The sequence below is a fragment of the Phocoena sinus genome, chromosome 6 (genome assembly GCF_008692025.1).
Source record: "Phocoena sinus isolate mPhoSin1 chromosome 6, mPhoSin1.pri, whole genome shotgun sequence".
Classification (NCBI taxonomy): Eukaryota; Metazoa; Chordata; class Mammalia; order Artiodactyla; family Phocoenidae; genus Phocoena; species Phocoena sinus.
Genome location: NC_045768.1, coordinates 13,698,579 through 13,715,457, shown reverse-complemented (window position 1 = coordinate 13,715,457; position 16,879 = coordinate 13,698,579). Strand labels below are relative to the sequence as shown.

At 39.3% G+C, this 16,879-nt stretch overlaps 1 protein-coding gene across 1 annotated transcript in view; it reads right to left on the bottom strand.

Annotated features, from left to right (window-relative positions):
- Positions 1-1,323: 1,323 nt before the first annotated feature.
- C5 (complement C5) overlaps positions 1,324-16,879 on the bottom strand; it is a 78,479-nt gene continuing 62,923 nt past the window's right edge. Inside the window, exons 34-41 of the mRNA XM_032633805.1 lie at positions 13,079-13,181; positions 12,638-12,712; positions 12,416-12,521; positions 11,215-11,298; positions 10,193-10,282; positions 7,901-7,984; positions 2,416-2,554; positions 1,324-1,853 (exon numbers count right to left, since the gene is read on the bottom strand). Of these exons, the coding sequence (XP_032489696.1) occupies positions 1,715-1,853; positions 2,416-2,554; positions 7,901-7,984; positions 10,193-10,282; positions 11,215-11,298; positions 12,416-12,521; positions 12,638-12,712; positions 13,079-13,181 (820 nt within the window). The 3' untranslated portion in view covers positions 1,324-1,714. The remainder of the gene's footprint in view (positions 1,854-2,415; positions 2,555-7,900; positions 7,985-10,192; positions 10,283-11,214; positions 11,299-12,415; positions 12,522-12,637; positions 12,713-13,078; positions 13,182-16,879) is intronic.

Here is a 16,879-nt window from a genome sequence, read left to right as displayed (position 1 = left end):
TAAATAATTGCAAGTGCCTTGGAAGAGAACTGCAGGGTTGAGGAGGGGCCCTGCTGTGTGGAGGGTCAGGAAAGCCTCACTAAGCAAGTATGTTTAAGTACTTAGGAGTTTGCTGAAGAGGAGCTGGTGGATTTCTCAGGGATCCAGGCTCACTCACAAAGGCCTGCTTTGATGTTTGGAAGCTCGGCTGCATTGTGGGTTAATTAGACCGCTGTGGCTGACCTACTTGAAACAGTGCTCAAGGAGAAGGCGATGTGATGGCTCAGAGACGCTGGTGCCTCGGGGGTGCTGCAGTGGTCCTACCCACCCTGCTTTCAGCAAGAAGGTGACAGGAGGCACTTCAGGCCTGCTCTAGAGGGGCCCTTCATCCCTCGCTGGCAGAGACTTTGGGCATATTGGACACACTGGTTGTTTTTGCCAAGGGAGTGCCTACAATGTGAGTTTTGACGTTAACAAAAATAAATCCTTAGTTCCTGGAAGTGGAAAATCTTAGTTTAACTGAGGAGGCACACTGCAGGGCCTTGTGTAGTTTCACCTAACTGGTAAGGGGCAGATTTTTCAAAAAGGGAATGCATTTTAGTCACTATTACCGTTTCACCCAGAGTTTATGTTTCCTTGTAATATTTCAGTGGGGCTGGTTAAACTAAATCTAAGAGACTCCACCTGCATCCTGACTTGGTCTTAGGAAATTAAACCCGACGAGCAATAGGATGGGGCAGAGAGGTGGAAGAGGGATGAATTTAGACTGTGAGTGAGCCTTGGGGTTTGGTCTCCCACTCTGCCCCTTACTAGGCGGGGAAAATTGTTTCACTTTTCTGAGCCTCAAAGTCCTCATCTGTAAATGGGGATAATAATAATTTCTGTACCTCGTGAAATTCTGGCTACATTAAATGGGAATGGATGTGAGAATTCTTCCGTAGGATCTCAAGTGCTGCAAAATGTCACTTAAAAATGAGCCTTCTGTTAGAAATCCTCATTTATAACCCCCCAGTGGAGGCTCAGAGACCTGGTTAGGGCTCCTGATTCCCACTAGATTTCTCTTCATTAGGTTGCTTGCCTTCCAGGAGAACAAGTTCCAGGGGAAATGAGTATGTGCTGGGTGGGTAGGGAGGGGAGTAGAGGGGTCCCCATGAGGGTAAGGAGAGGGCAACAGGAGGGGAGGGGGCAACTGCAAGTCTCCTACCTTCTCAGGTTGCTGAGGGCTCTGAGGTGAGGCCTTCTCGGGTCTCCCGGGCTGCTTTCTCTACCTCTCTCAATTTGCCTGTCTTTGTGTGGTTGAAGCTGACCTAGCATGAAATAACACGCCTTTCCGCACATTTTGAAAAAGCAAAGGCAGGCTTTAATGATCAGTCTTCTGTTCCTTGGTATTTTCTTTCAAGCAAAGGCCATGTTTTTGTAAGATACTACATTTCAATGGGGCTATTCTTTCATTCCCAGCAAACATTCCTGAGTGGTAGGTTTTAGGAGGGTTCCAATTTATTGCTTCTGGTGTCCAATAACCTTGGAATGAGTGTCTGTCTCCATGCCCCCCAAGGACATGTTATTTCAGAGAGTTACTGCTCTTAAAATCGTTCTCTAATAAAAGCAAGTGTCCCTAATTCTAAGTAGAGTGAGCTCTCCAAATAAGACCAGCTGTGAACGCTCAAAAAAAAAAAAAAAAAGGAAGAAACTTCAACAGGAGTCCATAGTGAAAACTGGATGCAGCTGACCTTCTTTAGGCGTTTTCACAGCCATTTAAAAAGATGTCTTCAGTAAACTCATCTAGATTCGCTAAAAATGCTTGGCAAGATGGACACCCGGTGTCTGTGGGCCAATATTCAATCCAGGTCAAGGAATCTAACGGGTAGATGTACCTGCCAAGAAATAATGCAAACAAAGCATTTGTGATGATGGCCACAGAGAGAGAAGAGCTGAATTCAGCTGAGGCCAGGCTGCTCAGGTGCCCAGGGATCAGGTTGCCGGCCAAACACTTCTGGACCCGTCTCTCCCCAGGAAGGTCCACAAAACCCTGGGGATCATGAGCTGCTTGGGGCTCCCATGGTTAAAGGCAAGAACAGCATCTGTTTCAATGTCTATTTTTAAAAAACAGATAATAAAACGTGTATCCAAACACTGTCCTCTTTAAAACACAACAGCCTGAGAACATACTGAGGGAACACATGTGGTAAAGGGGGGTCAATGAGCACCCCCAGATCACTGTCAGACCTGAGCACTCAACTGGCTTATCCTCAGTGCGTCCTTAGCTACCCTGGTGGTTTTGAGGAGTTCTTTGTTTCAAACTCACATTATTTCATTTATGCTCCTAATGGTTTGCGTATTAACAGCAGGGCACGTAAGAACACGCAGTGTGTTTAAGAATAAGTTGCACTCCGTTTTGGAGGGAAGATCAGAGACTCCAAAATATTGGTGACTTACTTGAAACGGAAATTGTATTTTATCTGCAGGGCCTCTTTACCCATAATTAAGTACTGTTTTCCTTCTTCCAGGTCAGCGTTAACACAGGTTGTCTTTTTAATGAAGGTGATTTCAGAGTCTTTCTCAGCAGCAGCTTCTCCTGAGAGACACACCAGTAAGGTTATCACATTCTTGTCACAATGTCAAAATTATTAACTCTTTCGAGAATTCCAGTTCCTCACGGCTATTTATTATTCAGTGTAAATTTCTATTGACAGGCTGATGGCTATAGGCAATGTCCATGTGGTTAACACTTTGGACTCTGCAATATTATGACATAGTGTGAGTGTGTTTTGTGTTTGGTAATTGCAATCATTGTTGCTTTTGTTGTGGTCATCCATTTACAATGCTTGGTGTCAGTTTATTTATCTCTTGTAAAAATAAAATACAGTGTGTGTGTGTGTGTGTGTGAAAAAAAAAAAAAAAGACTTCAGACTCTGGGATTAGGCTCCCCAGGCTAAACCCCAGATCTTCCACTTCCTGGCTGTGTGACCCCAGACAAATGAAGCTCAGACCCCTCATCCAAAAAATGGGCATCACAGTAAAACCTACACTGCAGAACTGTTGTGAGATTAAATGGGTTACTATATGGAAAGTGCTTAGAACACAGCAATATATAAGCGCTTTTCATTATTACTCTTGTAGAACCAGGAATTAAAAGAACCTCTTTAGAGTTGAACAATATTAATCTCCATATGTTACACAGGAAAATAAAAAAGGATTTGGTAGCTGGCAACGGGCAACTTCGTAGAAAAGTGCAAGACATGCAAAAGACTAGAAAATTTTGAGGAGGATAACTTTGGGATTCCCACAGAACTAGTACGTAGCCAAGAAGCTGGCTCCCTGCCTGGAATGCATTCCTCTTCGTGTTGGCCTGTTGAATGTCTACCCGTCTTTAAACGCATCTTCAGTTCTCACAGTATCCAGTAAACATTCCCTGATGCTCTTTGTCAAAAGTATCTGTCTTCCCCTTACTCCATTATACTTGAATTTCTATCATAATGTTTCACTCCACATGCCTGATTCCTCTGCTAGGCTGGAAACTTTTTGAGTCCGGGACAGGGAATTCATTGCTATAAATTCAGGACTGATATCCAGTTATTAAACTCTGGCAGAGTCATACTAATTATTAAATCCTCGGGCTTCCCTGGTGGCACAGTGGTTAAGAATCTGCCTGCCAATGCAGGGGACACGGGTTTGAGCCCTGGTCCGGGAAGATCCCACATGCCACAGAGCAACTAAGCCCGTGCACCACAACTACTGAGCCTGCGCTCTAGAGCCGGTGAGCCACAACTACTGAGCCTGCGTGCCACAACTACTGAAGCCCGTGCACCTAGAACCCATGCTCCACAACAAGAGAAGCCACCGCATTGAGAAGCCCGTGTACCGCAATGAAGAGTAGCCCCACTCGCCACAACTAGAGAAAGCCCACGTATAGCAATGAAGACCCAATGCAGCCAAAAATAAAGAAAAACATTTTAAAAAATCCTGAAAAAATTCTGAACCTGTTGCTAAATAGCATATAATAGTAATGCATAAATGGTAAACTTTAATTAGTACTATAAATTCTAGGGTACTCACGTTAGTTCAAGCTAATGTTCTTAGGCTCTCCCGGTGACCATTATTACATGACTTCCTGTTGCAGCAACATCTAAACACCCTTCCCAGCACAATTTGCCAAATCAGCCCCTGTCATGGTAAGCAGTGTGGCTGCAGAGGGGCTTATTATTTTTTAAAACCTTTTGTTACGGGAAACTTCAAGCATATTCAGAAGGGAGAATAATTAATTAACCTCAGTTTCAACAATCACTCATCTTTCTTTCATTTATACCCTCACCTACTCTATGCATCCTGTGCTTTAGGAGAAACACTAATCATAGGATAATAACATCATTATCCTTGAACCACATAGTTGCCCTTGATTCTAAGTAGTTTAGTTTTTATTTTGGTTTATTGTTAGTGAGCAGCAATTCTTTTGTAAATCGTAAGTGTATGGTGTTTTAATATTTATATGAATTCAAAATCTATATATATTAAAAACTAACACCCAGAATGACTAGATAACAAAGTATGCAAAATTTTCTTAACATTTCCTTTTAACTATCATAAATATGAATCTTCTGAATTGACAGGAGAACAAAGAAGAAATGATATCAGTAAAGAACTGCAGGGATTTCCCTGGTGGCACAGTGGTTAAGAATCTGCCTGCCAATGCAGGGGACATGGGTTCGAGCCCTGGTCCAGTAAGAGCCCACATGCTGCGGAGCGGCTAGGCCGGTGTGCCACAACTACTGAAGCCCGCATGCCTAGAGCCCGTGTTCCACAGCAAGAGAGGCCACTGCAATGAGAAGCCTGCACACCGCGGCGAGGAGTGGGCCCCGCTTGCCATAACTAGAGAAAGCCCTCATGCAGCAACGAAGACCCAAGGCAGCCAGAAATAAATTTGTAAAAAAAGAGAACTGCAGGGACTTCCCTGGTGGCGCAGTGGTTAAGAATCCACCTGCCAGTGCAGGGGACACAGGTTCAAATCCTCGTCCAGGAAGATCTCACATGCCACAGAGCAAGTAAGCCCGTGCACCACAACTACTGAGCCTGCGCTCTAGAGCCTGTGAGTCACAACTACTGAGCCTGTGTGCTGCAACTACTGAAGACAACGCTCCTAGAGCCCGTGGTCTGCAAGAAGAGAAGCCACCGCAATGAGAAGCCCGCGCAACGCAATGAAGAGTAGCCCCCACTCATCACAACTAGAGAAAGCATGCACGCAGCAATGAAGACCCAATGCAGCCAAAAAAATTTTTAAAAAAACAAACAAAACTGCAGCTTGGGAATCATCTGATGCTGCAGAAAATTCAGAACAGTCTGGAATGTCTTTTGATAGTAGGCAAGAATTGATACAAAATAAGTAATTTGTATTTCTGGAATGAAAAGCACTTGATTATTTCAGTAAAAATAGGAATGGCTTATTATTGCTTATGATGTGAACGTTGTATGCAAAAAGTGCTTGAAAATTGGGTTGTGAAAAGATCAAAGTGCTAAACGCTTACCTATTTTGTCAGAATGGCAATCGTGTTTCAAATAAGGAACACTTGTGATCATCAATGAGAAAAAAATAACATCACAAATCAACTTCATACAGTAAAACATTTGAAATAATAAAAATCAGAAAAAATGTTGTCAGAGTATTGATCAAGCAAAGAAAAATTTGGAAACTATCAGAATTTTAAACTCTAGTGTATGGTTAAAAATAATCAAACATTTTCAAAGTTGAAATACTTGATAACATTTCAAAAAAAAATGTACACATATTGCCACAATTTAGATTTATGGTCCTACTTATTGCAAAATTTATATCTACTGAAATGAGAACACTGCTTTTTGAAAAATATAAATAAGGTAATTAAATAAAATTTCAATCATTATTGAGAAAATCAACTATTTAATATAACATGTGTTTTAAATAACTTAAAATGAAAAATTAGAGACTTTGAAGATGGCTTAATGGGTTTTGTTGAACTCAAGGTACTGGAAGGAACAACGGGACAGCATATCAAACCGTTTGAGAAAAAAGGTGTCAATGAGAAATATTTACATGAACACCTTATTGGTGCAAATGTAATGCCAGGGAGAAGTCTGGGGCTTCAGTAAAAATCCTGCAATTTCCAGCTGTTTCAGTTTGACTGAATCACCTATCAAGTGTCTCTGGATAATGCAATCAAAGACAAAAATCACTTTAGATATTGTTTTCATATATTTGATATTCACTACCACATAGCTAATATACACTAGACAGAATTAAGTAATAGTGTGAAGACCTCAAACAACTGCATTAATAAAAATTGGAAAAATATTGAGATTTTGACAGGCAGCCAGTAGTGCTAGAACTCCAAAGGCAGTTTATAAATCATATCAAGTCTGATAGATTCGCTTTGACAGATATAGGAGTAAACATTTAGAAAGTGAATATATATGTGTTTTAGTGATTTGCCTATGATATTCTAGCAATTATGTCAATACTATCTTTACGTATTCAAGAAAAAAATGTTTCAGCTTTAATAAGCTGACAGATTAATGAATGAATGATAAAACTGATCGTAGAAAAATAAGTAAAGGAAATATGAAAATGAAGCAAGAGCTGTTGAAGAATGACATGTCGTTTGATATAAAACAAAATAAAATATCAATTTAAGAGAAAAACTAATTGTATGAAAGTGTTTTTGTTTTTAGTGACAAGAGCAAAAAATATAATGAACTTTTAAGTTTTGTAAAACCTGTGAATTCTGAAACTTTGTCAATGATGTTTGTAAAACTCTGAGGGTTGACGGGGAATAAAAATTAAGAAAATTAGGAAAATTAAATATGACATTTCAGTAATTGTTTTTATAATTTAGCTGATAATAGAGATATATTAAATACATGAAAATGTTAGATGGTATCATAAGGACTAGAAACATTTGAATGTAATTACTGCTAGTTCAGCAGCAACTGAGAAAGTGTTCAGTACCATGCACGATACTGCTGCTATTAGGAGAAATCACTTATTGAGGCTATAGGTCATGGAATGACTATCAGTAGACATGCAATTGGAAAAATTTGATGTGGTTCCTTGTTGTCAAATCAAAGCACAAACAGGGGCCCCCTATCCGAGTGAGTGAGTCAAGCAAAATAACACTGACAGTTTCTTAAAAAAAAAAAAAAAACTTATTTGGGATTAAACATGATTTAATGAATCATTTGTGTTACTATTTACATCATTACAAGCAGTTTCACAATATTTGTAGCTCAGTAAATATTTTTACTTAAAGAATAAAAGGGAACGTATTTTAAAGTGTTTTATGTGTTATTTTACATATGAATTTATTTTTTGTATTGGTTACTAAATCTCACTTATCCTATCAAAACTCACATGGCATCTGAGCCATTTTGCACTTCATAGATGCTCCTAACTGGTTTCCCTGTTTCAACTCTTGTGCCCTCCAATAGAAACCAGGATGATTTTTAAAACCATACATCATAAAATGTTTCTTGCCTACCTAAAACCGTTTATTAACTTCCCTTTGAACTTCTAGAATAAAATCCAAATTTCTCACCATGCCTTATAAACCCCTGTATGACCCAGCTCCTGCCCATTTGGTTTCCTCTACTCTGCCCTTTAAGAATGGCTAACTCCTAATATCATCTCCTAAAAGACGCCATCTGCTATCACTCCAAAGGAGTTTCCCCCATTAATTCCACATCTGTTTCAACTATAATACTTATGATTTATAATTGTTTATTTGTCCATCTCCTTTTTTAAAAAACGTGTGTCCTCAAATAGAATATAAATTTTATGAAGGCAGGACCTATGGCTGTGTTATTCACATTGTATCCTCTGTGTCTAATATAATGCCTGCCACATAGTAAGGACTAAGTATTTGTTGAATGAAAGAATGAATGAATGAATTCTTACCAGCTTTGTAGATATCCAGGAGGGTTGTGGTATACTTGACAAAAGCATTTTCTTCAGTGATGGCTATGATCTTAACTTTATAAGCTGGTTAAGAAAAACACACACATACACAATAATTCATGCTTATTACCACTACTGCTGTGTCCAATAGAAGCCAGAGTCCGTCAAACATATGAGAAATGAAGCATGGCAAGCTCTTATGGGCACCCTGCAGTAAATCTCATTTCTTCCAAGAAGCCTTCCCAAATACTCCCAGTGTGATTCTACTGGTCATGACTGTAATGACTCATTCTACTTAAAATCACTATCTCTGATCACTGTTATAGAACAGGCTGGTTAGGATAAGAGCAATATTAAATTAAAAGACAGAAGCACACAAAATCAAACAAAACAAGGCTTAGATGTAAAGTTCAGATTCTGATCTTTGAGATGAATGGAGTCATGCCTATGGGGCACTTCAAAGAGCCCCTTCCTTCTCTATCACTCGGGCCTGCCATGTGAGACTCTCTGTTCCCTTGTCTCCATTCTTCAGATACCTCCACTGGCTTTGGTTTTTGATAGGACTCCATTTTCCAACCCGTCTTTGCTTGGATCGGCAACTGTCTGACATGAAACATTCTCAATCCTGTTTTCTCTTCATTCAGGCATCAGTGTTTAACCTATGGTGTGTTTGACCTCAGCTCTGAAATGACCAGCTTGAAGGGACCCATCTCTTCTATATGGCCTGAGGAAAAAAATCCTCTTATTTTTGCTTTCGATGGGGTTGCAGTGAATGACCTAAAAGCTTTTGTCCATTTTTGAGATCCTAGCTAGCTAGCAAGATGTATAGATGAATGAATGAACTCATTGTGGCAGAACTGAAGGCTGTGTAAATTAGTAGCTTAAAGACTGTCCTGAATTTCAGATTCTTAAGTACTTATGGTGGATATGGGCAATGTACCTACTGTGGCCATAGGTGGATAGAGGGAATTATTTAATTTTGTTTCTATTCTATTATTCCAGCATTAACCTGTAGCTCCAAAAAAGACAGCTAAGTTTTTTCTTGAATGTAATGAACTAAATCCAGATTGCATTTACTCTGTGTTAAAATAGATTTCTTATATTTAAGAGTTAAAATAGTTCTATTATGGAGGGAAGAAATAACTTGGTTCTTCTAAATTTTAGAAAGAAATTGTTAAAACAATATAGTATTCTCTTCAATGTATTTTAAAAGTGGCAGTGGGTCTTGGCTGAGTTAGGCAACTTTTTAGCATTTTTTAAAAACTCAAGATATGAATTTGAAGGAAAGACCATGAGCCATACAAAATTCATTCTTATGGCTGTATTTCCATTAAGAGAATTCAGCGTGATATCATGGAAATAATATTGGAGACCAGGATGCATCCTAGTTCTATTACTTACTTCCGGCATGACTTTGAGCAAATTATTTAGTCTCCCAGACCCTCACTTTCTTCATTGGTAAAATAAGGATAATTCTCTGTTACCTCCAAGGGGGCTTATGGGACACCAGTGAGAAACCATATATGAAAGCAGTTGGTAAACACAAAATGCTACACGAACAGCACTGTTCTTATTTTTTATTTATAAATAACCCCCTACCAATTTTCAAGAAAAGATTTGAAATAGTGTATAATCTGTGTGCTCTCTCTCTCTCTTTCTCTATTAAAAAAGCCAGAAATAAACATTAGAAATTATGGACAGAAAATAAAGGATCTAATTCTATGAGGAATTTGAGACAAGACTACAACTGTACTTGGGCGTTTGATTTAGCTCTGAGGTCTGGACAACAAGAAGGAGATGCTCCTTTTGAAATGGAGAGGGTCTCAAACATGGATTGTGACTGTGGATATATTAAAAATTATTTAGCACTGATATTTTTACCTTGTCTTTGGAGGGATTTGGAAAGTACCCAGACCCCCGAACCGTCTTTGTCTCTGTTTCTGCTCGATTGACTGGAAGAATGCAGTAGTGAAATCTTATACCTCTGTGGCTTCTCAAATATTCTCTTTGAATATGTTTTAGCACCTTTAATTCAATGGGGTCTGTGGAATAAAGTGTCTTGGCTGCGTGTGCACCTCGCTCCTATCATTTTTAATGAAAATCCTATTTCTTTGCTGAGGGATAAATAACTTTTCATGTTGATGCTGAAAATTGATGGCATTTTCCTTCAAGGGAACATGTGGAATGTTGTAGCTATATAATCACTGTGTAAAGTTGTAGATCTTCCAAACTGATCATGTTTTCATAAAATGTCGTGTTTAATGGAACTATACATTGAACTTTTGAACTTACCATAGGCAATCTCTGGTTTACATGCTGTTTCTTTTCTAGTAGCTGCAGAGATTGTCAGATCCAGTTCTGTCTGCATTTGTCCACAGTCAGCTGGATTTTGTGAAAAACAGTACAAGTTAGGTTAATGTAAGGAACAGACAGCTTTGGGAGTAAACATAGTTCTTTCTCATCAGCCCTGAGACAATCTAATATAATCTTACAAATACCAGATTCCTAAGACCTGTCCATTTTCTCCTCTTCCATAAAGTAAAACAGTATGTAAAGCAAAAACAAAACAAAACAAACAAAAACAAAATCTTGAACAAGAGACTTATTCTTAGAATGGGTAGTCAGTCACTCCACATTCAGCTCTTTAGAAATATATATGCTTCATTGAAGAAAGGAGGAAATGTTTCCATTTTGAGTATAATCAAAAATCCCTTGAAGGAACCAAATTGATGAGTTGACTGATATACAGCTCTAAGATGGAGCAATAAGTACCTAGGAAATGTATAGATTTTAAGGATTTTGAAAAACAAAATAAAACCAAAAAGAACCCAGACCCTCATAGAGTCCATTGCTGATTATTGGTGAGTTCTGGGTCTTTTCCTTGGCCAACAAGAAGTAAAACTGCCTTGATAGATGAAAGACTGAATGGAGAATGTCACTATCTGGGAAGGACAAGGGGAAAGAAAGAGGAGCTAGTGGCTCAGTCTGGAGCCTCTGTTCTCTTAGGCAGTGGTCCTATTACACTAAAATGACCAGGTGAAAAGTAACAATTTCACATCATGTTATCCTTCCGATATCCAACAACCATCTGGATGGTATTTCTCTGCCTCTGTACAGTAGGAACTATCGGGTTGTCCCAGAGCTGTTGAAAAGTAGCTTTACAGTGCTCAAGGAATGAGCTTTCAATCAGATGAGATTACATTTCTACTTCTGAGAAACGACAGTTTGTCAAACAGCTTCCCCCAGATTACTCCCAGATTATGAGTGGCTGCTTTAAACAAGCACACAGCCTAAACACATTAAACAAAGTTTACCTTCGACACATTTGCACATTACTCCTTCACAGACTTTCTGAAGTTTGGTATGGGACATGCTATAAAACACGGTACACTGTTTATCTGCAGCAATGAAAGTGCAATTAGAAGAGGTGGCTTGATGAACTCACAACAATTTACCCCATCAATGAGTCCCTCCCATGGGGCCTTGGAGATCACCTATTCCAAACCCTCTTTTTGTAGCTGAGGCCCAAGGAAGTTAAATTATGAATTGTCTATCCTAACACGGGCCCCTCTACCCACAAAATATTCTCCCTTTCTGTGCTTGAAATTTTACTCTTCAATATTCATTTCTTAGAATGAAAATATTTGGTGCTTCAGTGAATGAGAGGAAAAAAATTATGTTACATGAGAGTCTATTGAAAGAATTGTAATTGGTAATTATTTAGGCTGGAGAAGAAAAGAAACTATATATTTACATAGTTTTGGGGTTTTTTTCTGTCACTCAAGGAGAAGAGAGGCTAACTATGTTCTATATGATTTCAGAAGTAAAACTAGATTGAATGGGTCTCAGAGTTTGGTTCACTTTAAGAATTTTGTAACAAGTAGAACTGTCCAAATTGAAGTCTTCTGTCTTGTGAACCAAAGTGCTCTCCAATCACTTAATATTCTCAGAAGTGGCTGAATGATCAAACGTGGGGGTCATTCATTTGACATTTATCAATACACATTATGTACCTGACACTGTGCTAGAGATTAGGGGCACAAGGATGAAAACATTCTGTCTGGGGTTGTGGAGAAACCAATAATAATAATAATAATTAATAATAATAATGCAATGTGGCAACTGCTATAATAGAGCTCTCTGCAAAATGTGATGAGATTATAGGTGGAGGAGAAGTTGATTCTGGGAGGATTAAAGAAATAGCTGGGCGAGTGGGCATCTCTAAAAAGGAGAGATGCAATGAATAGTAAAACTGAACACCAAAGATAAACTTGAGGCAAAGAATTTAAGTTGGGAGCAGTCTAATCCGGTTATTCTAAACATGAAGAAACTGAGGACCAGAGAGGTGAGATGATTTGTTCAATGTCACACAGAAGTTGTTTGTCCAAGTTGGGAATGTTTGTGAGGAATGAGCCCTGGAAGAGGCGATACATAAAATCTGCAGGCCTCTAGTGCATTTCTACATAATAAATACAAAGCAGTCCTCCGAAGAAACTTTAGAGTAGAGTTGATTACCTGGTCTGTGGTACTCATACACTGTGAAAGTAGTAGGACTCAGAAACCCAACTTGAAAAAGTTCAACTATCCGGAATCGAACACAAAGGAACTCATTGGAAGGAATCTGTTTGACGAATTCAAGGTTTAAGAAAATTATGGGAGAAGAGAGACTCATAATATTTTAGGCTGCAAATTTTGAATAGTAATAATAAATGAAGAATGGTGAGAGGTGGAACTTACCGAATTCAGTTGCAGAATAACATGTCCATCTTTGATTTCATAATCAGTTAATAGTTGATCCACCCTTTCCACAAGCTAAGGGAACAAAGAGGAAAGCTCAAATTTAATTTCATGGACTTTTTGTTTAAATGCATTCACCCACTGATGGAATGTTAGGTCATGGGGATGTAATTCACTATTTAAAGACATTGAAGAGCAGCTCCTCCTCTTGAAAAAGTCTGAACACGTCATCGTATGCACTCACATTTTTCAGACCATGCAAGTATATGTCCCTATTTCACTTTGAAAAATAAAAACTTAGGTAGATTGTTGGTTTGAAAAGAATATTCTGGCTGATTCTATGAAAGTGACTATTAGAAGGAATGGAAATAGCTTTGTTTGTAAAATAATGCAATAAATAAAAGCAGGTATCCATAACAACATTTAAAAGAAAACATTTACAGCTTTTAAGTCTTCTGGGTTTGCATTGACTCCAGTAGGCAAAGAGATATCCATCACTGCATGGGAGGACCCAGATGATGATTCTTCACTGCTGAGCTTGTAGCTAAAATAAATTAGAGATTAGGAAATGAAACAAATAAATAAATAAGATTCTTTAAGAAAAGCCCCTGTTCCTTGGTAGGCTTTAACTTTCTAATGTGAGTCTCCAGTTTTTTGCTTCTTTACAATATATGTGTTGCAATCTCTGAATTTTAGAGATGCAAGAGATTTCTGAGTCATCTATTCCAACTCTTTACTCACTTGACCGGTTATCTCAATGGACCTCCATTCTGGGGTTGGAAGAGGTCATAAAAGCCATTCAGTCCAAGCTCCTAATTAGCTAGTTGAGGAAACCGAGGATGAGATAAGGTACTTGTTCAAGCTCACATGACTATCTCACCTCAGAGCTGCATGAGTCTCTTGATTCTCATCCTAGTTCTTTTTCTAACGGAGAATATTCAAATAAGAAAATTAATTGTATATTGGAAAGAAACTCAATAAGCATGTTCAGGAAAAGACTGGAAGGAAACACACTAACATGTTAGAAGCTACTTTCTCTGGATGATGAGATTATAAGTGATTATCTCTTTTCCATGCTTTTCTCTATTTTCTAAAATATTCATAATAGATATTTTATTTAAAAAAATGTTTCAAGGGCTATCCTTCATCTAGGAATTGTGCTTGTGGGGAAGTTGAGGAGAAAGGCAAAGGGGGTAAAATGGGAGATTTGGTTTATTTTGTTTTTGTTTTTCTGGTATGAGAGAAAAGAATACTGAAATTCCCATTTACTGAAATTCCCATTTCCAATACTGAAATTCCCAGTAAATTCCCAAATCAGTAAATTTGGGTTTTATCCCAGTTCTGCTGAGGGTTTTCCCCAAATTATTTTCCCTTTCTAGAGCTCATTTTCTTTTTTGTAAAATTAACTGTGAAGAAGTATAAACTCGCGTTTTAAATTTATCTTTATAATTCCAAGGCTTCATCTTGAGAGGCAGAGAGGCCTGTTTCTATGATTAAGCAAAGTTAGAATACTTAAAGGAGGAGCAGGTTGGTGGCGTAGGGACTGGATGGGAGTGTGGTTCTGCAAAGGTTGAGTTTTAGGTTCCAGCCTCACCTTATGATGTGGGGAGAGGCAGCCGGACATTTGAGAGTGGAGCTTGGGAGAGCAGTTGGGATTAAAGGAAGAGCCTGGTGAGACAGCTTCATAAAGGGGAAAATGAACTGATCTCACCCAAAGGAATAAATATGAGTGCAATGGGAGGTATTATTTGAATTAGTGAGGTGGCAAGGGACCTCTTTTCCCCAATCATATCTTATTGAACATATATAAAGCAGACTCTACTAGAAGTTTTAGATGTCATATTTACCATAAAAATTTCAATATTATAAAATTTCCGGCTTATAAAAATTTAGCCCCGTTTTTCACCAAATTAACAATTTAGAACAAAATATAAGGCAACTTGGAACTGAAATGTGACATCTAGCATCTCCCTAATTGGATGGGTGAGTGTCACCAGAAGCAGAGAGCTCTGGCTCACAGATGCAAATACTCTGTCAACATGATGGAAAAGGGCCTCCTGAGTGAAGAGTGTCTATGAAAAGTTGCTGGAGCCTTGATGACTGGTTGCCATGGTGACTGTTTCAACCGTGGAACAGAAACCTTCCTTTCAAGAAGCCCTTTGCATGCTGCCAAGGACAGCAATCTTTCCCAAAGGCATTTTGTTCCAGGAGAAGGAGAGAAATGAAATCCTTTTTTCTTTTCTTATGAATACAACAGAGAAGTTGTAAAAAGCTAAATACACGAAAGAGACCCTCTGAACATAGAAATTGTGTGCTGGCATTTTTTAAATCAGGAGAGTGTATATTTGAAGGCAAAGAATTTCTCACATGAATAAGTACTGCACAGTTACATTTGGAATTTATCCAACCCAGCTTCAGCATCACAGAGCCAAAAGCATGTTCCACCTGGTTTTTTGAACATTTTGTCCCCGGTTTATAAAAACCAAAGGGTAGAATATGCAGTATTACATCTCTGTTGCTATCTTTTATATATTAACAATCTGGAACTAGGCCTCCTGTCAATGAATTCAAATGAACAAGTTTTTGATGAGAGCCTTTTAATGTATAGCAGAGTTGTGGAACTACCGTAAAGCAATTTGGGATCAGATAGTCCAATATCCTTAGTTTACAGAAGAGGCCCAGAGAAGTAAGCTGATTTGCTGAAGGTCATGTGAGTGTTTCATGGCAGAGGCTACCCCACAGGTGTCCAGCTCCACTATCATAGAGTCCTTGTGCCCACTCAGTGTACCTCCCTGTAGGTCCCACACATTGATTCTAGCTTTGCCCAGAACAAGTTTGCTCATACCTCCCTGTGACAAGTGCTATGGGTTTAAACAGTGATCACACCCTGTCCTCTAGAAGAGAGGTACCCAAGAGTGGGAATGGCAGGAAGCAAGCTGCCTGGGAAAGGGTGACCTTAACAGGACCTTAGGGAATGAGGAAGGGTGTGTGAGGGGGAACAGATGGCAGAGACTGGCCAAGGAAGGAAGGAGGGACTTCGAGTGGGCTAGCTGATGAAGGAATCCTGAGAAGAGAGTGACTGAGCTAGGGACCACAGACAGGGCTGCAAAATGCTGGGAAGGAGGTGGTGAGAAATTCTGTGCTATTCCTCAAGGTCAGTGGTCTCAGATTACACTAACTGAAGGATGTGGTTTAGAAACTGGACTGGGCATCAGGGTCTGGGCTTTGAGGCCCTAGCTCCGCCTCTAACTCTGTGAGAATTTGGCCAGTTACTTCACCTCTTGGGGTCTCAGTTTCTTTACTTCTAAAATAAGAGGATTACTATATCATCCCTAAAATCCTTTTCAGCTCCAACCTATGACACAACTCTATGGAATTTCTAGTTTACCCATACTCAGTGCTTTGCATCATGTGTGATTATAAGTAAAAACAGCAAAATACCAGCCAGTTGTTGAGAATAGGAAGAATTAAGGAAACAGAACAGAACAGGAAGTACTAAGGGGTGGTGGAAAGAAGGAAGAAGCCTGTGTTCTAGTCCTGGGTCTGCCATTAACTGATTCACTCTGTGTGATCACTAAAGTATATATACATATTTTCAAAAACCTATATTTTCATAAACGTTTTAGGATGGTGGTTTGGTAAGCAGAATAATGGCTTCCAAAGATGTCCGCCTCTTAATCCCCTGAAGCTGTGAATTTGTTACCTTACATAGCAAAAGAGACTTGTAGGTGTGATTAGGTTAAGGATCTTGAGCCAGGGCGATTCTCCTGATTGATTATCTGCGTGGGTCCAATGTGATCACAGGGGTCTTTATAAGGGAAATAAACAGGAGAGTCAGAGAAGGAGGTTACGGTGATGGAAGCAAGGGTCTGAGTCAGAGAGAGATACTGGAAGATGCTGTGTTGCTGGCTTTGAAGACGGAGGAAGGGGCAACAAGCCAAGGAAAGCAGGTGCCTCCGGAATCTGGAAAAGGCTAGGACGTGGATTCTCCCCTAGAGCCTCCAGAAGGAACGTGGCCCCAATAATGCCTTGATTTTAGGACGTCTGACCCCCAGAATTATAAGATAATACATTTGGGTTGTTTTAAGTCATTACAGTTATGGTAAATTGTTACTAGCAGCAATAGGAAACGAAGATAGTGGCCAATTCAGGCCTTGGAGTTAGTTTGCTAAGGGCTCAGCATCCATGGCTCTTAGCCCTGGCTACCGTTAGAAGAACCTCCAGGGGTGACCTGGATGGAGT